We start from the raw sequence: 26,336 nt of genomic DNA, 5'->3' as shown, positions 1-26,336 counted from the left end.
GAGAGAGAGTACTGGAGCAAGAGAGAGAGAGAGAGTACTGGAGCAAGAGGGAGAGAGTACTGGAGCAAGAGGGAGAGAGTACTGGAGCAAGAGAGAGAGAGTACTGGAGCAAGAGAGAGAGAGTACTGGAGCAAGAGAGAGAGAGTACTGGAGCAAGAGGGAGAGAGAGTACTGGAGCAAGAGGGAGAGAGAGAGTACTGGAGCAAGAGGGAGAGAGAGAGTACTGGAGCAAGAGGGAGAGAGAGAGTACTGGAGCAAGAGGGAGAGAGAGAGTACTGGAGCAAGAAGGAGAGAGAGAGAGTACTGGAGCAAGAAGGAGAGAGAGAGAGTACTGGAGCAAGAGGGAGAGAGAGAGTACTGGAGCAAGAGGGAGAGAGAGAGAGTACTGGAGCAAGAGGGAGAGAGAGAGAGTACTGGAGCAAGAGGGAGAGAGAGAGAGTACTGGAGCAAGAGGGAGAGAGAGAGAGTACTGGAGCAAGAGGGAGAGAGAGAGAGTACTGGAGCAAGAGGGAGAGAGAGAGAGTACTGGAGCAAGAGGGAGAGGGAGAGAGTATTGGAGCAAGAGGGAGAGAGTACTGGAGCAAGAGAGAGAGAGTACTGGAGCAAGAGAGAGAGAGTACTGGAGCAAGAGAGAGAGAGTACTGGAGCAAGAGGGAGAGAGAGTACTGGAGCAAGAGGGAGAGAGAGAGAGTACTGGAGCAAGAGGGAGAGAGAGAGAGTACTGGAGCAAGAGGGAGAGAGAGAGTACTGGAGCAAGAGGGAGAGAGAGAGTACTGGAGCAAGAGGGAGAGAGAGAGAGTACTGGAGCAAGAGGGAGAGAGAGAGAGTACTGGAGCAAGAGGGAGAGAGAGAGTACTGGAGCAAGAGGGAGAGAGAGAGAGTACTGGAGCAAGAGGGAGAGAGAGAGAGAGTACTGGAGCAAGACGGAGAGAGTACTGGAGCAAGAGGGAGAGAGAGAGTACTGGAGCAAGAGGGAGAGAGAGAGTACTGGAGCAAGAGGGAGAGAGAGAGTACTGGAGCAAGAGGGAGAGAGAGAGTACTGGAGCAAGAGGGAGAGAGAGAGTACTGGAGCAAGAGGGAGAGAGAGAGTACTGGAGCAAGAGGGAGAGAGAGAGTACTGGAGCAAGAGGGAGAGAGAGAGTACTGGAGCAAGAGGGAGAGAGAGTACTGGAGCAAGAGGGAGAGAGAGTACTGGAGCAAGAGGGAGAGAGAGTACTGGAGCAAGAGGGAGAGAGAGTACTGGAGCAAGAGGGAGAGAGAGTACTGGAGCAAGAGGGAGAGAGAGTACAGAGTCGCGCGCACACACACACACACACACACACACACACACACACACACACACACACACACAAGTACTTACAAAACTCAGTGTGTCCTTGTCTTGTTTTCCAGTGGAGCTGCTCAGTGTTGTCCTGCTGTAAAGTTCTGAGAAGACTGAATCTTAAAGACAAAATGTTGTACTGTACAACCCTCCCCTCACTTCTCGAAGTCTAGCTTTCCACTCAAAACTTGGCCCCTCTTTTCAGGCTCGTCTCTTTTTCATTCCTCTGTTCTCTCTCCCTCCATCTCATCTCTCCATAGCTGAGCATCTAGCAGGGGTCCCTGGGGCCCAGAGGACTGTGGAAGGATTGGCTCTATTCTGTACATTACTACACCCTCAACATTGATAACACACTGTATTTCTGCAGTAGGAACAAGGCTAAGGCACTGCTCATCCACCCCCCACCACCATTCCTCCACCAACCTCCCCATAGATTCATCAGTCCCTAATTCATCCCAGCCAAGCCTACTGAAGTCAGAGTCACTAAATATCAAACCAGCTATATCCTAACCAAACCTGGTCCAAGATCTGTTTGTGCAGTCTCGTCTACTTCAAAGACCATAGTTGGCAAGACAGCACAAACTGATCTGGGACCAGGCTAGCCGTATCCTACCTGAAAGCAGAGATGTCAGCAGAGAGGCCCATCTGAAGGACATAGTAGAGGGACATCATCTTATTGTATGATCAGACATTGAATGACACGTGTTTTTCTCATTAGCAAAAACTGCATCACAAAATAAGTCCAACAGTCTCTCCTAAACATCTTTGACTCCAAACTGACTGAACACAGAGTGATGCCAGAGCTAAAGCCAACCATAATTTGTTTGATCGGCACAACTTGGCTCGTGCCTTTAGTATCGACTCCATTTGAGTGGCTGCCCTGCGGAGAACATGGGCTTTCCAAGATAAAAGATCTTCGTTTGACGGAGACGCAACGCCAGAAACCCAATAGCAGGGGCCCTGTGGGCTGATGTTACTGGGCTAGATGGAGCCAAGATGGAGACGGGTCTTGGCAGGGACAGTGGAGAGCTGCTTGGCTGACCTCCCCGTGCGTGTGCTGCAGCGGGGCTTTCAGACCATAGAAACACAATGTATAGATTGAAGAAACGTGGCGTTTTCAGTGTTTCAAATCACATTTGGTTTGTTCAACTATGTTCCAATCAGAAATGTTCAGCCAAATATCAGATTACATGCATTTTATTACCGGTGACTGAATTTCAAACAAATGTTCTGCAATCATACACACAGCTGAAATACACAGAGAGCAGAGAGGAACAGTGCCATATCATAGAAGTAGGAAACCAGTTCCAAACCATTTCTCCAGTCTGTGTAGGTGGGATGTACAGACAGCGAGGAGAGGAGTGTGAGAAAGAACCCAAAGTGAATCGCCTGATTGAGGTTTGTGTGTTTGTGGAGAGAGATTGAGAGGAGAAAAGGACCGACGTGAATAGCCAGCTTGTGTCCCACAGGTTTCCAGACTGAAGGCTGAGTATTCAGTGGGCCGCCTCAGGAGGACGGAGAGAGAAGGAGAAGACCGAGAGACCAAACAGGACCACTATTGTTCCCATACAGTATACGGGGAAACCCAAAATAAGGGCATGTGAAGGCCGAATCACGCACATTTTAGTGGGAAAAGCAGTTCTGTCGAGTCATGTCTGCATTGTAGTCATTCTACACCTTCACTACATTCTTTAACACTAATAATCCCTTTCGAAGAGAAAAGTCAAGTTCAAATGTTGGGCCCATAAGTGTCTGAGTATAAGTGCTGATCTAGCATCAGTTTTGAGTTTTAGATGATAATGAATAAGGTTGGAGAGTTTCTAGAAACCTCTAGGCCTACGTTAGAAAGTATAAAGTGTAGTGTACAGTGGGAACAGAATCAGCTAATGCCCTCTATTGTCGTCAATGTGAAAGACGTGGGAGTTTAATTAACTACCAGAAATACAAAGCTTCCTGGGGTTCATTTTTAACTAAAACACTTATTTTACCTCAGCAGTATATCCTTCTGGGCCATCCTGTCAGAAAATACAAGAAAAGACAGGAAATCGTGTGTGTATGTATAGGGGTGTCATATGGGTGCAGAGCTCTGGGAAAGGAGGAAGTACTACCTCTAACATGCTGATATAAACCCAGCAGAGCACTACAGTGAATCATCCCATAGAGCTGAGTTACGTAGAGCAGACCATTGAACAAGAATGAGATTAACTTGAATGGGAAGGTCTGTTCTAGTTACTCCAGACCTTACCTCACTGACTTTCCCTCTGCATAAAAACACTACTGCCTGGCTCAGGCTTGCTGCTGGTCCCAAACCATCTCTCCACACCTTTAGTCAAGTATGTATACATTACCAAAATAGTGGAAGTAAAGAACAACAAACTCAGATGCTAGGGACAAGAAACAAAACAAGAAACAAATACTGGGCCTCCCGAGTAGTGCAGCGGTCTGAGGCACTGCATCGCAGTTCTAGAGGCGTCACTACAGATCCGGGTTCGATCCCGGGCTGTGTTGCAGCTGGCCATGACCGGGAAACCCATGAGGTGGCACACAATTGGCCCAGCGTCGTCCGGGTTAGGTGAGGGTTTGGCCAGCTAGGACGTCCTTGTCCTATCACGCTCTAGCGACTCCTTGTGGCGCCGCGGCGCATGCACTCTGACTTCAGTCGCCAGCTGTACGGTGTTTCCTCCGACACATTGGTGCGGATGGCTCTCAGGTTAAGCGAGTAGTGTGTCAAGAAGCAGTGCGGCTTGGCAGGGTTGTGTTTCGGAGGATGCATGGCTCTTGACTAGAGGTCGACCGATTAAAAAGCATGGCCGATTAATTAGGCCGATTTCAAGTTTTCATAATAATCGGTAATCGGCATTTTGGGATACCGATTACATTGCAATCCACGAGGAGACTGACCACCTGTTACGCGAGTGCAGCAAGGAGCCAAGGTAAGTTGCTAGCTAGCATTAAACTTATCTTATAAAAAAAAACTATCAATCTTTACATAATTACTAGTTAACTACACATGGTTGATGATATAACTAGTTTAACTAGCTTGTTCAGCGTTGCATATAATCAATGCAGTGCCTGTTAATTTATTAACGAATCACAGCCTATTTCGCCAAACGGGTGATGATTGAACAAAAATGCATTCGCTAAAAAAAGCACGATCGTTGCACCAATGTACCTAACAATAAATATCAATGCATTTCTTAAAATCAATACACAAGTATATTTTTTTTTACCTGCATATTTAGTTAAGAAATTCATGTTAGCAGGCAATATTACCTAGGGAAATCGTGTCACTTCTCTTGCATTCAGTGCAAGCAGAGTCTGGGTATATGCAGCAGTTTGGGCCACATGGCTCGTTGCGAACTGTGTGAAGACCATTTCTTCCTAACAAAGACCGTAATTAATTTGCCAGAATTTTACATAATTATGACATAACATTGAAGGTTGTGCAATGTAACAGCAATATTTAGACTTAGGGTTGCCACCCGTTCTATAAAATATGGAACGGTTCCGCATTTCACTGAAAGAATAAATATTTTGTTTTCGAAATGATAGTTTCCGGATTTGACCATATTAATGACCCAAGGCTCGTATTTCTGTGTGTTTATTATATTAGAATTAAGTCTATGATTTGATAGAGCAGTCTGACTGAGTGGTGGTAGGCAGCAGCAGCAGGCTTGTAAGTGTTCATTCAAACAGCACTTTCCTGCGTTTGCCAGCAGCTCTTCGCAATGCTTGAAGCACAGAGCTGTTTATGACTTCAAGCCTATCAACTCCCGAGATTAGGCTGGCAATACTATAGTGCCTATAAGAACATCCAATAGTGAAAGGTATATGAAATACAAATGGTATAGAGAGAAATAGTCCTATAATAACTACAATCTAAAACTTATTACCTGGGAATATTGAAGACTCATGTTAAAAGGAACCACCAGCTTTCATATGTTCTCATGATCTGAGCAAGGAACTTAAACGTTAGCTTTTTTACATGGCACATATTGCACTTTTACTTTCTTCTCCAACACCGCATTTTTGCATTATTTAAACCAATTTGTACATGTTTCATTATTTATTTGAGACAAAATGTATTGTATTTTTGTATTATATTAAGTTAAAATAAAAGTGTTCATTCAGTATTGTAGTAATTGTCATTATTACAAATATATATCTTTTTTTTTTTAAATAAATGTTAAAAAAAAAAAAAATCGGTATTGGCTTTTTTTTGGGTCCTCCAATAATCGGTATCGGCGTAGAAAAATCATAATCGGTCGACGTCTACTGTACTCTCAACCTTCGCATCTCCCAAGTCCGTACGGAAGTTGCAGCAATGGGACAAGACTGTGACTACCAATTGGATATCACGAAATTGGGAAGAAAAAGGGTTAAAAAGTATTATTATATAATAATCAATTGTAATAGAAAGGAAATCCCCACACCTTGTCTGTTTTCTCCTGCATTTATATTAGCAACATAGATGAAGTATGTACTGTACTGTATATACATAGCCAGCACAGTCTAATAAAAAGCATGAGCTGGCACACACCCAGAGAAAGTTATTTAGTGTAGAGGTGCTGACTAACGGAGAATAAACTGGAAGCTATAAAAACAAAAAGAGTCACACACACTCCATATCTATTACCTCCAGGTAATTTATTGGGTAAAAAAAACCCACCAACGTCTCGGCATCACTGTGCCTTCTTCAGGCCAGCACAGTGGTATAACTGATCCACAATCTGATCAAATGTTTACTGACAAACCAGATGGAGTGGATGTCCTACACTAAGATATCTATACAGTGGGATGGCAATATTGTGAGCTATCTTATTGCTATGACAACATCAAGACAACAGGGCTATGCTGCAATACGATCAGGACGTCCCTAGTGACACAAAGCTGTTGACATAAATGTAACAGGACATACGCCTTTGTCAAGTCATGTATAAGAAGTGTAATGTAATCTCTTACAGACAGTGGGGAATACCTGCCTAGTTACCCAAGTCTGGGAGAGATAAAGACCTGTGTGGAATACCTACCTATTTACCTGAGTCTGGAAGAGATAAAGACCTGTGTGGAATACCTACCTATTTACCTGAGTCTGGAAGAGATAAAGACCTGTGTGGAATACCTACCTATTTACCTGAGTCTGGAAGAGATAAAGACCTGTGTGGAATACCTACCTAGTTACCTGAATCTGGAAGAGATAAAGACCTGTGTGGAATACCTACCTAGTTACCTGAATCTGGAAGAGATAAAGACCTGTGTGGAATACCTACCTATTTACCTGAGTCTGGAAGAGATAAAGACCTGTGTGGAATACCTACCTATTTACCTGAGTCTGGAAGAGATAAAGACCTGTGTGGAATACCTACCTAGTTACCTGAATCTGGGAGAGATAAAGACCTGTGTGGAATACCTACCTAGTTACCTGAATCTGGAAGAGATAAAGACCTGTGTGGAATACCTACCTATTTACCTGAGTCTGGAAGAGATAAAGACCTGTGTGGAATACCTACCTATTTACCTGAGTCTGGAAGAGATAAAGACCTGTGTGGAATACCTACCTATTTACCTGAGTCTGGAAGAGATAAAGACCTGTGTGGAATACCTACCTATTTACCTGAGTCTGGAAGAGATAAAGACCTGTGTGGAATACCTACCTATTTACCTGAGTCTGGAAGAGAACCACCTGTGTAACAGCATCTCCTACTGGTTGTTGTTAGAGCTGCACCAATGGGATGCTGTTTTGTTGAGGCGTTAATGTCAGTGGAGAAACCAACACGTACTGTATGTGGTGTGTGTATCAACAGTCTAAAGTGGAATTTTCTTCTCTACCAGTTTTCTTTGTCTGTGGCGATGCTATCTGTAGAAGTGTCTTCTTTTTCTGGGAGTGTTTAGGTTTTATTTATTTGCACCAAAGAAAACAAGTGAAATACATAAACCATACTAATAAAACAAATAAAATGGTAAAAATGTTGTGCAGGTAAGGTTGGAAGCCCAAAAGGGCTTATATGAAAACCAGACCACCAAAAAACAATACAAGTAAAACATTAATTGATCAAGCAGATAATCAAATATGTTTTTTCTTAATTAGTATACTTTGTTTGTGTGTGAGTTAGGCTACATGGAGGGGATTACTGGGCTGTTTGGTTCATCAGGCTGACCCCTAGTCTACTACTGGGCTGTTTGGTTCATCAGGCTGACCCCTAGCCTACTACTGGGCTGTTTGGTTCATCAGGGTGACCCCTGACCCCTAGTCTACTACTGGGTGGTTTGGTTCATCATGCTGACCCCTAGTAAACTACTGGGTAGTTTGGTTCATCAGGCTGACCCCTGACCCCTAGTCTACTACTGGGTAGTTTGGTTCATCATGCTGACCCCTAGTCTACTACTGGGTAGTTTGGTTCATCAGGCTGACCCCTAGTCTACTACTGGGTAGTTTGGTTCATCAGGCTGACCCCTAGTCTACTACTGGGTAGTTTGGTTCATCAGGCTGACCCCTAGTCTACTACTGGGTAGTTTGGTTCATCAGGCTGACCCCTAGTCTACTACTGGGTAGTTTGGTTCATCAGGCTGACCCCTAGTCTACTACTGGGTAGTTTGGTTCATCAGGCTGACCCCTAGTCTACTACTGGGTAGTTTGGTTCATCAGGCTGACCCCTAGTCTACTACTGGGTAGTTTGGTTCATCATGCTGACCCCTAGTCTACTACTGGGTAGTTTGGTTCATCATGGAACTCCAGAGTATGGCACCTCTGTACCTGATAGCAAATTGACATGTGAGGTGAGGCAGTGGGGAGGGTAAAAGGTTATGGCAGTATCATGTGTTGTATGCATGGATTTGGTATCAACCTGAGTCTCTATTCAGTCCCTTTTATCACGATTACTAAACTGAGAAACACAAATAAAAAAAACTAAAATATTTTGTGTGGCCAAAGGAATCAAAGACAGCTTTTCATTGCCGTCTTCTCTCTCAAGCCGGAACAGCACACACACACACACGTCATAAACAACACACACACACACACACACACACACACACACACACACACACACACACACACACACACACACACACACACACACACACACACACACACACACACACACACACACACACACACACAAACACACTTCCCATCTGTAAATTATTCATCACTGAAGACATTTCCGTGCCTTGTGACATGCACAAGTCCAGCTCCTCAGCCATCCCTTCTCCTTGCCATCAATAGCTCTTTATGTGGGAGAGAGGGAAACAAACACCATCTTAATAGGTTGTGACTGCAGCCTGAGAGAACACTCCCCCAGTCAGCACATGACCCTGCTGCTCCCCTGGGGGGGATACTGAGTCACCCAGAACTATCAGAAGTCACCCCACTAGCATCAAGCTAATCGTCATCAAAATGACTTCACGGTGTTAGCATAGCCTGAAGCTAATTCCCATGATAAGTAACGATTGTACTATTCTGTACTACTCACATTAGCCCGGAGGCTAACTTTGATCCGCAGCTAAAGCTCTCCTAGCTTAAAGGGTCAATCTGCAGTTGCTACATATATTATTTTACTTTATGATATGCACCCATTTATTCTTGAACTGCCGTAACCTATCAGAACCCAAAATATAAGCTTATGCTAGTCACTGTATAGCCTCAAAACATGGTTAAAACTTTGATATCATGAATGGTCAGTCATTGAATCCGTAGCTCTTTTGATGAATTTCAGAGTGGTTATATTTCTTCAGCCCCATCTCTCAGCTTTTTACTGAAACATAGGCAGGGCGATCGCTTGTTATTGTTTCAATTACGATTGCCCCTTTAAGGTTAATTTTGAACATACAGGCTAGCTAATTCAAATTGTTTCTCCACAGCAGCATAATAGTGAGTCTGATCAATGTGTCATTAGAACTCACAAGACTCCTGGGGCTTTTGGCCCCGATGGCCTGACCTTTGCCCTTACAGGATGTCCATTATGTGACCAGAGAGGAATGTGAGTGGACCAAATAAATTAAAAGGACAGAAGTACTGCCCGGACTTATTCCTCTCGACAGGAATGTCCTCCTACTCGGCTGACACACAGGACACATACAGTATGTGGTGTGCGCGGACATACAGACACACGTCACCCTAGCAGACCTCTGACACATACAGTATGTGGTGTGCGCGTGCATACAGTATGTGGTGTGCGCGTGCATACAGTATGTGGTGTGCGTGTGCATACAGTATGTGGTGTGCGCGTACATACAGTATGTGGTGTGCGCGTGCACACAGACACACATCACCCTAGCAGACCTCTGACAATGAAAAGGCCTCACAACACAACAAGAGACTACAAGCTTGCGGTCAGACTAATGATTTCTCTTTCTTTTTCCAAATGTCTATTTGCTGTGTGTCACCCTGCATGACCACATCTCACAGTGGAGGGCTAGCCTACCAACCAAGATCCTCACCAGTCCAGTCCAGGGCTAACTAGTCATCCACAGAGCCCATCAGCATGTAATCAAGGCTATGCTCTACTTCCTAAATGGCTGTAAGGAACTCCTTGACTGGCTATTTTTTCTCAAAAACACAGTGTTGTTCCAGAGTCATGTATGTAGATAGATATATCTATCTGTTCTGTTCTATAGCAGAGCTGTACATGTATAAATATAGTCTATATGTGGCTCCTATCTGTTCTAGAACTAGTATTCCCACTCCATTCTCCCAATTCTTAGCTTCCATCACACAGCCTTAGAGAGCAAATTAAGCAACTCATGCTATAGAGAGGCTCCCATCTTCAACCAACAAACATGAGTAAACACTTACATGACTTCCTGTGGTCAGGGAAAGGTCACGCTACAGTAACGAGAGGGGTCAGTGACATCAGAGAGGGGTTTACCGTCGTCCTGTCTTTGGTGTTAAGTCACCTAATAGTCACCTAAGAAGTCACCTCGTTCCTTCACATTACGTTTCCCTCCCTCATCCGTCAAACAGAGCATTAGCAGAAACAAACACCAGACAATATGGTGCCAGTTAGTTGGTCTAACAGTTGACATTCCACAGATACACAGTGAGGTCAACAGAATAAACCAGGGTCGTATACATTAGAGCACAGCGTAGAAAAAGGTTTTGCAATGGAAAACAACAATGAGCGTTTCTTATTGGTTCAGTCTGTTTTCTTCCATTTGGTGCCTAAAGAATACAAGCTAGTCCTTATGATTAGTACTACTGCACATAGACTTTATGTGTGTGGTTTTCTAAATACTTCCCTTGACACGCTCAGTAATACTGTCCTTAGGCTGTCAGCACTGGCTGCTTTACCCCACCTGAGAGGCAGTGTGTGTGTTTGTGTTTGTCTGTTTACTCTGGCTTGGTTCTGCTCAGTCCTTCAGCTGACAGCCAAGAGAAACTTGAACAAAGGTCATACAACAGGAAACCAGAGGGATGGAGAGAGAGAGGGATCGAAAGAGGGATCGAAAGAGGGAGGGAAGGAGAAAGACAAAAGGAGAGCAAGAGAGAGTATGTGTACAGGCTCACTGCGTAGTCACGTCCAAGCCAGGCATAGGCAGCTGTGTGTGTATGAGATCATTTCCTGTGGAAGCACCAGCTCTACAGAAATGTCTTCCAACAATTTACAGCAACACATTTCAAGGCTTTGAAATCCAATTGAAAACGTTCAATCACATACTAAATGTAATGTTTCACATGTCCATGCAACACACTGACAATGAAGCATTTCACTATGGACCTTTAAAGTTATGACACCGTAAAGTCCACTGTAACGGAGCAGACTGACATTTGACACATATTGTACTTGCTGTTGAATTAAAATGGCCAATGGAATAAAATTGTCCATTGCAAATAGTTAACTATCAATGGAAGATTGCAAAAACAAATCCCTCTCTACCCATACACTACGTTAAAGCATTTTATTGCGGTAAATTAAACACACCTTAACGTAACACTGTAATACATTTGACTACCTAGTGTTTAACACCACCCCCATAAAGGTACCTGTACCTTACCCCTGTAACAGTAGTCCATCTCTAGCACCTGTCCCCTAGGCCAGACACCCGGAATACATGTCACAGTGGCACATAGCGTGCGCACACACACACGAATTACTGTCCGACAGACAGGGTGGCCTGAGGCACCCAGGCAGGTTGGTCACACTCAAATAGAGAAGGGGCATGACGGAACCTACTGTCCCTGCAGGACACACACACACACACACACACACACACACACACACACACACACACACACACACACACACACACACACACACACACACACACACACACACACACACACACACACACACACACACACACACACACACACACACACACACACACACCAGGGGAAAGGAGAGAAGGTCCCACTGGACTGCCCTCACAGTGCTGTACACTGGGGGTGCCAGAGGTAGAAGATACGGATGGAAACTCACTGATACTTCCCAAACATGTGTCTGAAAACACACTCCACCTACACAGGGCTTAAACATCTGAGTCCCCACCCATCCCACCATTGTGGAGGTTGAATTAGCTATGCTTGGCTGTGATTGAAAATAAAGCGACATAAACCTTGTAACAGCAAGGTTGTCACTCAGACCATAGAGATACATTTATCAAATAAATCTAATGTCTAAAATGTCTAATGGTTTAATCGTTCTGTTTCTCAGTCCTCTAACTATCTGACAGAGGGGGTACTAGTAGCCGACACGCCTCGTTCAGAGGAATGCTTTCACCCCTCGTTTACAATGACGGTCCTCTCATCACTACAGATTCATTTCTGGAATATGGGTTTAAAACCATCGTCTTAGTCCCAAACACAATGTTAAAGCAGAGAAGTAAAACATGTAGTCAACCACAGCGGCAAGCCCCTTCAACATGTAGTCAACCACAGCGGCAAGCCCCTTCAACATGTAGTCAACCACAGCAGCAAGCCCCTTCAACATGTAGTCAACCACAGCAGCAAGCCCCTTCAACATGTAGTCAACCACAGCGACCCCCTTTAACAGTATGTGTTTACTCTAAGCTGACTATAGGGGTCAAAGGTGAGTTTCCAGTTTATTCTCGCTCCCTAATAACATTTAGAGAAAACCAGGGATCCATTTCGCCCACATCTACACACTTCTCCCTCGGCTCAACACCCCCTCTCACACGCTCACTACAGGAGGAACTTACCCCCTTTCCTATCAAAACAATCTTTGGGATTCTCTCTCTCAGTTCAAGGGGCTTTATTGGCATGGGAAACGTGTTTACATTGCCAAAGCAAGTGAAACAGATAATAAACAAAAACTCTCTCGCTTTCATTACCAGTCATGTCTGGGTTCTCTCCTCTCCTCATAATACCCCCAGAGGAAAATATTAGCCAATGATGCAGGTCAAAGGGTGATTCCTGGACTGGTTCCATCTTACTTCACCACCCACACACCACTAGTCCTCAGACCACCTTTCTCAAGATGTTCTTCCCTTCTTGTGATTAGAGGAAACTTTTACATCAGTAAAACATCTGATACTGATCTAAACTCAAGTAAAGACTTTTGGTGCTGTGATATTCAGTATGATAACCATGACGAATACTCAACCAACACAAAATGCAGGACTTTCCCTGTTTGGAGCCATTCATTGGTCCCGAGGTGAAAACCCTGCCTACCTGGCGAGCTAAATCAAGTGTACCTATATATTACAGCCCTAGGAGGACATGGTAGATTGGCAGAAAGTTATTTCAGCCATCGGAGAGGCTGTTTGTAACAGTGATGAAACAGCCAATAAGGAGCAGGCAACAGAGAAGCAACAGCAGCGCAGCGGAAAAAGCTGGAAATTGAAGGGTTTCTATTTTTATGCTGCACGTTTATGGACTCCAGATTTGGAATGTCACACCTACCAGCTGCCTGTGTCTCCCTTGGAGCAGACTACACAGACAGCATGAACACAACCACCTTATAGGAGCTCCACTTACAATAACACCACCATACTGCCTCACAGGCGCTTCACAACAACACCACCATACTGCCTCACAGGAGCTTCACAATAACACCACCATACTGCCTCACAGGAGCTTCACAATAACACCACCATACTGCCTCACAGGGGCTTCACAATAACACCACCATACTGCCTCACAGGAGCTTCACAATAACACCACCATACTGCCTCACAGGGGCTTCACAATAACACCACCATACTGCCTCACAGGGGCTTCACAATAACACCACCATACTGCCTCACAGGGGCTTCACAATAACACCACCATACTGCCTCACAGGGGCTTCACAATAACACCACCATACTGCCTCACAGGGGCTTCACAATAACACCACCATACTGCCTCACAGGGGCTTCACAATAACACCACCATACTGCCTCACAGGGGCTTCACAACAACACCACCATACTGCCTCACAGGGGCTTCACAACAACACCACCATACTGCCTCACAGGAGCTTCACAACAACACCACCATACTGCCTCACAGGAGCTTCACAATAACACCACCATACTGCCTCACAGGGGCTTCACAATAACACCACCATACTGCCTCACAGGGGCTTCACAATAACACCACCATACTGCCTCACAGGGGCTTCACAATAACACCACCATACTGCCTCACAGGGGCTTCACAATAACACCACCATACTGCCTCACAGGGGCTTCACAATAACACCACCATACTGCCTCACAGGAGCTTCACAATAACACCACCATACTGCCTCACAGGGGCTTCACAACAACACCACCATACTGCCTCACAGGGGCTTCACAACAACACCACCATACTGCCTCACAGGGGCTTCACAATAACACCACCATACTGCCTCACAGGGGCTTCACAACAACACCACCATACTGCCTCACAGGGGCTTCACAACAACACCACCATACTGCCTCACAGGAGCTTCACAATAACACCACCATACTGCCTCACAGGGGCTTCACAATAACACCACATACTGCCTCACAGGGGCTTCACAATAACACCACCATACTGCCTCACAGGGGCTTCACAATAACACCACCATACTGCCTCACAGGGGCTTCACAATAACACCACCATACTGCCTCACAGGGGCTTCACAATAACACCACCATACTGCCTCACAGGGGCTTCACAATAACACCACCATACTGCCTCACAGGGGCTTCACAACAACACCACCATACTGCCTCACAGGGGCTTCACAACAACACCACCATACTGCCTCACAGGAGCTTCACAACAACACCACCATACTGCCTCACAGGAGCTTCACAATAACACCACCATACTGCCTCACAGGGGCTTCACAATAACACCACCATACTGCCTCACAGGGGCTTCACAATAACACCACCATACTGCCTCACAGGGGCTTCACAATAACACCACCATACTGCCTCACAGGGGCTTCACAATAACACCACCATACTGCCTCACAGGGGCTTCACAATAACACCACCATACTGCCTCACAGGAGCTTCACAATAACACCACCATACTGCCTCACAGGGGCTTCACAATAACACCACCATACTGCCTCACAGGGGCTTCACAATAACACCACCATACTGCCTCACAGGGGCTTCACAACAACACCACCATACTGCCTCACAGGGGCTTCACAATAACACCACCATACTGCCTCACAGGGGCTTCACAATAACACCACCATACTGCCTCACAGGGGCTTCACAATAACACCACCAAATGTATCTAATATTCTGAATTCTGTTTTTGTAACTTTATTTTCATCATCAGTACAGTAAGGGTTCATAGTGGATGGAGTTACTATGGCATCACCCGGGTCTGTTCATTATAACAAATTATACTTCAGAACGGGGCACGAGGTCATCAGGTCAACGCCAAGTCTGACATCACACTTAAAGGGGCACTTCAACACTTTGAACCTCATATTCATTACCACATAACACAGCGGTACAGTATGTGCTGGAGATAATGAATGAGATTAAAAAGTGGTGAAGTGGCCCTTTAAACTTCCTCCACAATAACCTAAGACCTCTCCCACGAGGAGACAGGAATAAGTCAAGGCTACTTAGACCTTTAATGAGAGGTAGGCCTCATATAGGAAGCCTTCAAGCCCCCACAATGTCAACATTGCATCATCTGTACTCATACACTCATGACCTCACTCATACCTCCCTGACCCTTCAAGTTGAAACGGTCCCATATGAGGCTTTTGTGGTGGTTTGAAAAAAGGCAAATCGGAAGCCGAAATAACATTGACTTCATTGCCCTTTTCATCTTTAAAACTGGATGGGCCGAAGGTTTGGTATGCCTGAATCATAGTCATAGTTCTTAGTGCACAGTTCCTAGCCACAGTAGGATGACAGGTACTTTTCCCCAGAAACATCTAAAATTATGACACATGACTTAGGAAAAAGCACCACAGAATGTTCTTCTTTTACTTCAAGGCTTTGCTAACCATGGTTGCGTCCCAAGTGACACCCTACTATGTTAATTTGTGCACTACTTTTGAGCTGGGCCTATAGGGCTCGTCAAAACTACTGCACTTCATAGGGAATTAGGGTGCCATTTGGGACGCACACCAGCCCTTCACACCACAGCATAATTCTACCATTAGTCACTGTGCTTCAAAGTTCAAACTAGAGCTGGGACTATAAACCACAAATGACTAACACCAACCACTTACCGTGGGTATTTCACTAATATCGTTCATTACGATAAATAACGTATAACGTAGGGCCCTACTAGAGAAATGTGAAGTTTGAAATAAAATCAGTTTGCTAATATGGGTGATTGTTAATGGGACAGCCATCAAACTAGTGGTAGTAGTTTAAAGGGATACTTCGGGATTGTATCTAGTTATCTAGTTCCCCAGAGTCACATGAATTCATGGACACCATTTTTATGCCTCTGTGTCCAATATAAAATAAGTTAGAGGTAGGTTTGCAAGAAAATACAGATACTCATAGACTTCCTGTCATTGCGCTAACACTAGTTAGCAATTGCGCTAGTGCTAGTTAGCAACTTCCATCAAACTACACGCAGAGACATAAAAATGGTATCCAGCATTCACCTGACTCTGGGGAAGTAGATTAAGGATCTCATTGCCAAAATCTCGAAGTCTACCTTGAAAGAGTCATTTAAAAAAGCAGTGGTTCACATTCATGTTATAAATGTATCTTTCAATTTATCATTATCCTATTCATTCAGTCAATTTAGGGCTGGGTGGTATACCGTATTTTACTATATACACACACTGGTAATGATGCACGGACCGGTTTGAGTTTCTTGACCTTCTGTAACAGTGTGTTTGGTTTGTTAAATGTGATACGCAACTCCTATGCGTATAATGTGTGTTTTTATAGTTTACTCCATTTGCTACTAGAGTCACAGTGGGGAAATTATAGTAAAAAGTGCAGAAATTGATGAAAATGCTAAAAAGTATTTTTGTTTGGAGTATAAATGGAGAAAGCCCCATTGAAATCACGTATAATGTATTTGTTGTCACCCTAGTGTCATGAATTACTCATAAAGCATATTTAGAACTTGTATTATTCAAAAACCTAAAATACCTTCAAAAATACTGTGATGTGATATTTTGGCCATATCACTCAACTCTAGTTCAAACCCCAAAAAGCTCAAGGCTAGGTCAGGTTAGACAGAGGAAAGGAAGGCTATCTATCATTCTGGTTTTGAATGATCCATCTTTACAGAAGGACTTTACTGCATGTCTACACAGGACATAGCTGAAGTATAGACCAGGAACTATGAAACACAACCACTACTTTACTGCATTCTTAACACCGGAGTCTACCCTGTAAAAACATCACTTCCAGGAATATCTGAAATGAAAACCAAGGGAGTACCACATCATGTATAGTTCGGTTTCACAATTCACAGCTATGTCAACCTCTGTCTGCTTCAATTCAGTCCTTCATGAGGGCCTGATGTAATGGTTAGAGTACACTAAACTTGGCTGGCTGGCTAGCTGACTGATTGGCTGGCTGATCCCATTCTTACTGCTGGGCCACAGCTGGGATCCTCAGCATTACTCTGACCTATATTCCCAGTCAGACATCCAGACAGCACAGCAGCAAGAGCTCATGAGAAACCATCTGTAATGGTACTGTCACCTTGCAGAGTTAGGCTGCACTTTGTCTGAGTAAAAGGTGACTATTCACATGTTAAATTAGACAGATTGTGTATCTAAACTGTCTTGAAAGGGTGTGAGCACTGAAAACAAATGCAATTGACCTTCTACAACACAAATGATTCTGATCAAATCAAAGGAACAACCCCTGAACTTAAAAAAAACAAGTGTGTACTTCCTACTTTCTCTACATTCTCTCAGCAGAGCAGTTGTGAAATACTGTCCACAGATAGAGAGAGCACACAGAGGTGAAATGAACAAGCATTAGAGACTAATGCATAGATGTGTCAGACATAGAATTAGATTGACTTACTCTCTATAGGTCTGACAACAGGCGTCTCGCTGACCGGGGGCTGTGTCCTCTCGCTCCTGGGCTCCACCAGGCTGGGCAGGGGGCCACTGGTTGCTGGGGGGTGGCTGTTGTTCTCCATCACCCTGACCGGAGGTGGTGCTGCCATCTCTGGCTGTCGGAAGACAGGCATCTCGGGTCTCCTGGAAGTAAGGCCCTCCACAGGACTGGCCATGGTGGGGTCGGTCCTCCTCTGAGGGGGGTCAGGGATCCGGGTGGCTGAGGGAGGCTGGGAGTCCCCCCTCCTGGGTGCCCCGGGGGGCTCGTGGGGCCGAGAGAGGGAGATCTCTGCCCGTCTGTGTGCCGAGCTGGAGATGGTGGAGCTCTCTGGGACGACTCCGGCTCGAGAACCAAGGCTCTGGGCCTCGGGCCTCTTCAGGCCGAAGCGGGCGATACCCGGGCTGGGCGAGCTGTCAATCTGCTTGGACGACACCTCTATGGAGATCTCAGTCCGGCGGGTGGAGGCTGTATCCAGGGCACGACCTCCTACCACGCCCCCGGACAGCTCCATGCGTCTCAGGCTGGTTTTGGGAGAGCAGGGGTTGGGGTCAGAAGGTGAGGTTCTGGAGGGGTAGTCAGAGTTGCGGGAGGAGCCCAGGTCGTGGAAGCTTCGCTGGCTGGAGGTGGAGGAGCGGAGGTTGGTCCTACGGGACAGAGGGGAGGGGTTGATGGAGACGTCAGACTCCTCCACCTCAAACGACCTCTTTAGTGCTGGAAAAGAGAAGACATGTTGTGGTCAGTCAACACAGACGAATTGTGTTGCTTTGTAAATTAATCAAGTAATATAATGAATGGATTAATAAACATCAAGATATGCATCAGTATTTATCACAATTTCGTAATTTAGCCGAGTAGCCTAACTAGGCGACCAAAATACAAGAGGGGAACGCGTTTCAGATTTTGATTCATCTCTTGGAAAAAAATGTAGGCCAACAATTTGATTTCTAAAGTGTTTGGGGAACACTATTCAAAAATCAAGTTGAAAACGGAATCACTGTGTCACATAAAACAAAAACCCTACGGAATCCCAATGAAACTAAAATATTAACAGGGAAAGTCCATTCATTACCTGATTTAATACGCTTCACATATTTTTTCATCATTGCTACTTAGTTATTTAGCATTCCTTCACTGAAAACGTGACTGACTCACAACAAACCGATGCGCACAAACTGTTCAAACAACCACAAAGCGCGCTACTGGGGTGTATTCATTACCTCTTATTACGGAAACCGTTCACGGGTTAAGAACCCAAATGGAAGCAAACGGAACGAAACATGGCGGGACCTACCTGAATTTGTCCAATAGAAACTCTAGGTTTCGTTGCAAAACTTTTGGAGTAAACGGTTTCTGTTTGGAGTAAACGGTTTCTGTTGTTAAATATTATAAAACATTTTACAACAGAATCGGCGTAATGAATACACCCCTGCGCTCGCCCTGCCCATAAATTGTAAGGAATCAGCAGTTATTTTTCAATAAAAAAATACTCTTAACTCTGTTCAGTTCTGCCCATTGAATAAAAACGCGGTTCTATCAACGAATAAAATAGATAAGCAGCAACAGGTTGGCTAACGGTGTGACCTTTATATATACCATCTATGGTCAGGACCTTTATATATACCATCTATGGTTAGGACCTTTATATATACTATCTATGAGTGTGACCTTTATATATACCATCTATGGGTGTGACCTTTATATATACCATCTATGAGTGTGACCTTTATATATACCATCTATGGGTGTGACCTTTATATATTCCATCTATGAGTGTGACCTTTATATATACCATCTATGGGTGTGACCTTTATATATACTATCTATGAGTGTGACCTTTATATATACCATCTATGGGTGTGACCTTTATATATACCATCTATGGGTGTGACCTTTATATATACCATCTATGGGTGTGACCTTTATATATACCATCTATGGGTGGGACCTTTATATATACCATCTATGAGTGTGACCTTTATATATACCATCTATGGGTGTGACCTTTATATATACCATCTATGGTTAGGACCTTTATATATACCATCTATGGGTGTGACCTTTATATATACCATCTATGGTTAGGACCTTTATATATACCATCTATGGTTAGGACCTTTATATATACCATCTATGGTTAGGACCTTTATATATACCATCTATGGTTAGGACCTTTATATATACCATCTAGGGGTGTGACCTTTATATATTCCATCTATGAGTGTGACCTTTATATATACCATCTATGGGTGTGACCTTTATATATACCATCTATGGGTGGGACCTTTATATATACCATCTATGGTTAGGACCTTTATATATACTATCTATGAGTGGGACCTTTATATATTCCATCTATGAGTGTGACCTTTATATATACCATCTATGGGTGTGACCTTTATATATACCATCTATGGGTGGGACCTTTATATATACCATCTATGGTTAGGACCTTTATATATACCATCTATGGGTGGGACCTTTATATATTCCATCTATGAGTGTGACCTTTATATATACCATCTATGGTTAGGACCTTTATATATACCATCTATGGTTAGGACCTTTATATATACCATCTATGGGTGGGACCTTTATATATACCATCTATGGTTAGGACCTTTATATATACCATCTATGGGTGGGACCTTTATATATACCATCTATGGTTAGGACCTTTATATATACTATCTATGAGTGGGACCTTTATATATTCCATCTATGAGTGTGACCTTTATATATACCATCTATGGGTGGGACCTTTATATATACCATCTATGGGTGGGACCTTTATATATACCATCTATGGTTAGGACCTTTATATATACCATCTATGGGTGTGACCTTTATATATACCATCTATGGGTGTGACCTTTATATATACCATCTATGAGTGTGACCTTTATATATACCATCTATGGGTGTGACCTTTATATATACCATCTATGGTTAGGACCTTTATATATACCATCTATGGTTAGGACCTTTATATATTCCATCTATGAGTGTGACCTTTATATATACCATCTATGGGTGTGACCTTTATATATACCATTTATGGTTAGGACCTTTATATATACCATCTATGGTTAGGACCTTTATATATACCATCTATGGGTGTGACCTTTATATATACCATCTATGGGTGTGACCTTTATATATACCATCTATGGTTAGGACCTTTATATATACCATCTATGGTTAGGACCTTTATATATACCATCTATGAGTGTGACCTTTATATATACCATCTATGGTTAGGACCTTTATATATACCATCTATGGTTAGGACCTTTATATATACCATCTATGAGTGTGACCTTTATATATACCATCTATGGTTAGGACCTTTATATATACCATCTATGGTTAGGACCTTTATATATACCATCTATGGGTGTGACCTTTATATATACCATCTATGGGTGGGACCTTTATATATACCATCTATGGTTAGGACCTTTATATATACCATCTATGGTTAGGACCTTTATATATACCATCTATGGTTAGGACCTTTATATATACCATCTATGGGTGTGACCTTTATATATACCATCTATTGGTGGGACCTTTATATATACCATCTATGGTTAGGACCTTTATATATACCATCTATGGTTAGGACCTTTATATATACCATCTATGGTTAGGACCTTTATATATACCATCTATGGGTGTGACCTTTATATATACCATCTATTGGTGGGACCTTTATATATACCATCTATGGTTAGGACCTTTATATATACCATCTATGGGTGGGACCTTTATATATACCATCTATGGTTAGGACCTTTATATATACCATCTATGGGTGTGACCTTTATATATACCATCTATGGGTGGGACCTTTATATATACCATCTATGGGTGTGACGTGCATCATATGTTGGTCACGTGACCCACTTACATTTATAGTAAAACCTGAAGCTGATTATAATGTATCTTTAGTAATTTCTTTAGTAATCTCTTGAGTAATTACATTTCTACAACAGAAGGACCAATATTAGTCTAGCCCAGCTCACTAGAAATAGTATCCTACGCACTCTTCAGCATTTTTATTTTTAGTGAAATATCTTCACGCTTCAACTAAATGAAGCATCATCACACACGCAACCACCCCCATTTGCACACACACACACACACACACACACACACACACACACACACACACACACACACACACACACACACACACACACACACACACACACACACACACACACACACACACACACACACACACACACACACACACACACACACACACACACACACACACACACACACACACACACACACACACACACACACACACACAGGGCTTTTGCCCAGACAGTTTCATGCTATAATCTTTATAAAATTATCCTTGAAAGCTAGCTATAGTCAGAGCATTCTTATGCTATTTAAGTGTCAGCCATGCCAAATTCAATTTATTATTCCATTAGCAAACACTGAGTTCTGCATATCAACAGGATGCCTTAACTAACCAAGGTAGACAGGGGAGTTGGCTAAAGCACTGGCAGATCTGGAGCCAGGCTAGTAGTGCAATGAGTCCCAGGTAAAACGATTTGGGACCTGGGACTTATTGTTTCCAGTTGTTGTTGTTGTTATGTTTCTGTTGTGTTTCTAAGTTGGCCTTACAGCCGTACAGTCAGGGTTGGGTAGGTTACTTTCTAAATGTAATCCGTTACAGTTACAAGTTACCTGTCCAAAAGTGGAATCAGTAAAGTAACTTTTGGATTACCCAAACTCGGTAATGTAATCCGATTACATTAAGTTACTTTTAGATTACTTACACCTTAAAATGCATTAGAAGAAGACAAACATGTACGTTACCAATTGAACGACATCTATTTCAGGATAAATCAATGTTAAAGTTTACATAGCTGGCCATATATGGATGTAAAATTTTACTTTATGGGTTTGTTTGTTATTATACTACATATAATAATATGATTCAATTATATCCTTACATTAAAAACCAAAGTCTATCAGTATAGATTAGCCACATTGTTTTACCAGAGCATAACCCCCAAACTAAGGACTTATTAGCCAGCTCTACTCTGTTGTTTATGATTTTGTTGTCATGGAGGACTGATTGGGTTCATTGATTCCAGTTGATAAATAAATGCTGGCTTGTGGAATGACATGCTTTGACCAATAATAATAAGTGATATCTGTATCGCCGTAGACTAAACCGCCGCTGTCATTCTTACCTCCAAGCGTTTATGCAAGTTGGATAATCTTTGGATGCCGACAGCAGTATCACCATTGGAAGAGATAGCTTGAACTGTAGCCTACAAAAGCCTCTTTCTGCTCTTTTCCCGCAATCAAACACATTTGGTGTGTTGTCATAGTGGTCTCTGACTTGTGGTCAGACTCACTCAGGTGGAACAAACTTAAATGTTTTCAATGCTGATTTGAATATCATTGAGAAAACAGAGAAGTGTCAAAGATTTTCTTTCTGAATTTAAAAGTAATCCTCAAAGTAATCATCTACTTTTTCAAAAGTATCTGTAATCTGATTACAATATTTTTGCTGGTAATGTAACGGATTACAGTAACCGTTTTTGTAACCCCTTACATGTAACAGAATACATGTAATTAGTTACTCCCCAACCCTGCATACCATATGGGGTTCCATTGGTTTCGTGTCAGTTTGGAGGTTGCGACACCTGGCTAACCTCTGCTCTTCCAGACTAGGGCCCTGGAGCTCCCAAATAAACAACCCAGCCAGCGCCAGCATCTTCCCCACTCAGAAGGCCCCAAGCCAGGGAGCAGCATGGGGGTAATAGACCCCCTTATGGAGTACACTATTTTCACACACTTGGTTCTTTTCATCAGGTTTTTGTGTGGTATTACTGAATAAAGCCATGCTGGCTGCAGTTTAGGCAGGGCTACATCAAGATGTAAAGATGTGTGAGTAGATACATGACAGATGCTGTACTATTGATGGTGTTTGACACAGAATTCTGGGTGTAATAGCTGAACTTGGCAACAGTTCAGAAATAGTTTAATTTCACTGAGGAAAGAGACCAAAATGAGGAGTAACGTTTTTCAGGATGCATTTTGGATATTTTTGTGATATAAAAATGGTGTGTCTGCTTAAACAAGACTGAGTCTCACTGGCTCCTCTAAACTCCCTCTAACCTGCTGTACAGATACAGGAAATCTCAGCTGGTTGACGGTTATCGACAGATTGGCATTCCAGGTCTGTCAGCGCTCCGGGCTCTCCGGGTACTTAGGACCCATGGTCCAGGACAATGGCTGGCTTTATCCCAGCGCTCCCTGGCTAATAGTGGTCCGCCCTGGGCATGCCAGCGAGGTGCGGCCAGGTGACTGATGGCCAACTGTTACAAACAGGGATTAGGTTTCCTCCCTGAGACAAGAAGAGGGATCTGGCCCACTGTCAGCAGGGCCGTGTTTACATTTTACATTTTGGTCATTCAGCAGATGCTCTTATCCAGTGCATTAATTCAGCCAAGACAACCACATCACAATCACTGTAAGTAAAACTTTCCTCAAGCTATCAGCAAAATCAATGCTAATTAGTATTTGTTCATTAGGGCACAGCGTTAGAATATTTTTTTGCAATGGGGAACAAATATAAGCGCTTCATATTGGACAAGTCTAGGTAGTCCTGCAATGTTTCAATCCGTTTTCTACCGTTTGGTGATTAATGAACTCAACCCAAGATAGTGGCCTGATGATGAGTGTGATAGAGAGTGCTGTGTTGTTAAGGCTGTATCTCAATAGTATAAAATGACCTCAGTCTCTCCATCTATTTTCCTACATCTGCACTAACATTAAAGAACTGATATTTTGAAAGTGAGTTCCTGGAAAGAATCATCCCCCATATCCTGTTGAAAACCAGTTTGGGAAGCCAATAAGATGATCAATCACATTGTAGTACACCTGGGATCCGGAGGAGTGGGGATAACTAACCTGGTGCACCACATGAATAACAGCTTCCAGCCTATATTCATAAAGCGTCTTAGAGTAGAAACGCTGATCTAGAATAAGTTTAGCCTTTTACATTACAATTAATGTATGGGGGGTAACTGATCCTAGATCAGCACTCCTACTCGGAGACGCTTTATGAATACAAACCCAATGGTCTCAGCTGATCCATACAATTCTGACCAGCTTTGAGGAGAGACAGAGGCTGTCCTGATGTGCCTACAGTGTATTACAGTTCACTGACAGCCATGCTAGTGGAAAAGGGATACCTAGTCAGTTGCACAACTGAACACATTCAACTGAAATGTGTCTTTTGCATTTAATCCATCAGAGTGGTGCAGGGGGCCTTAATCTACAGCCACGTCATCGGCGCAGTTGTTGGGGGTTAACTGCCTTGCTCAAGGGTAAAACAGCAGATTTTTCCACCTTGCTAGCTCGGGGATTCAAACCAGTGAACCTTCGGTTACTGGCCCACCGCTCTTAACCCGCAAGGCTACCTGCCGCCCCGTGATAAGGAGAGTCATGCATCTGGATAGTGATAAGGACTAAGCCATGTGGTCCATGCTACAAACAGACATATACCAGATCTGCTACTTCAGCTGACTAACCACCTGATGCTACGGCTGATCCTACCTAACAGATCTAGACAAACACAGATCTAGACCAGTGATGTCACAAAGAACACTTTTGAGACAAAATGGCATGAACAAAATGGACCATGAAATTCCATCTACCTGTAGATATGGCTGATATAATGCTTTATGAGACATACAAAGCCGTATAGATACAGTGATTCAACAGGAAATAAGGAAGAGCCTAAAACAACATCCCTGATGAAGTCATACTTACATAGCAGAACTAACAGGAATTACTTGAAGTAAGGATGAATAGTTACAGTAGTTAGTCCCATAGAGATCCTATTAAATTATTAGCATTCTAATTCCTAATTCTATGGTTAGTCTTGTGTAGCCTCTTTCAGTCCACTTAACAGTAAAAAGAGGAATCATCTCAACTCAAAGAATATCGTAGATCCACAACACAAAAGTGCCATTTAAAGGGACACTTAACCACTTGTTAACCTCATATTCATTATCTCCAGCACCATACCAGGGTCTACATTTGTTGCGACAGTCTTCACAGTGTTGAGGATCCAACCAACAGATATTGTGACTGATGTAATGACCAGTCTGGGTGTAGTGGTGTTAGGGGAGGACAAAAGAGAAGGGAGCTGTGTCTGTGTGTGTGTGTGCGTGTGTGTGTGTGTGTTTGTGTGTGTGTGTGTGTGTGTGTGTGTGTGTGTGTGTGTGCGTGTGTGTGTGTGTGTGTGCGTGTGTGTGTGTGTGTGTGTGTGTGTGTGTGTGTGTGTGTGTGTGTGCGCGCACACGTGCTTGTGTATGTGGCCCTCTCCCCCTGTGTAGTAAGGTAAACACTGAGGGGTTGGAGCCTGGCTCACTGAGGCTCTGACGCACATCTCAGCCACTGGCCCCTAAATCACTACTGTGTTATACTCACACAATACTGCAGGAGGGGAACTGTGAGAGAGAGAGAGAGAGAGGGAGAGAGAGAGAGAGAGAGAGAGAGCGAGAGGGGGACTGTGTATAGTATGTGTTTA

At 43.5% G+C, this 26,336-nt stretch overlaps 1 protein-coding gene across 3 annotated transcripts in view; it reads right to left on the bottom strand.

Annotated features, from left to right (window-relative positions):
* The window catches only part of LOC106606602 (septin-9), a 153,203-nt gene that overhangs the window by 52,770 nt on the left and 74,097 nt on the right, over positions 1-26,336 (bottom strand). For all 3 annotated transcript variants that reach the window (XM_014202917.3, XM_014202919.3, XM_014202918.3), the window contains one exon: positions 17,726-18,472. In XM_014202917.3, the coding sequence (XP_014058392.1) occupies positions 17,726-18,472 (747 nt within the window). The remainder of the gene's footprint in view (positions 1-17,725; positions 18,473-26,336) is intronic.

This window comes from Salmo salar, chromosome 03 (assembly GCF_965601325.2).
Source record: "Salmo salar chromosome 03, fSalSal1, whole genome shotgun sequence".
Taxonomy (NCBI): Eukaryota; Metazoa; Chordata; class Actinopteri; order Salmoniformes; family Salmonidae; genus Salmo; species Salmo salar.
Note: the sequence above shows the minus strand (reverse complement) of the source record. Positions and strands in the feature narration are given on the sequence as shown.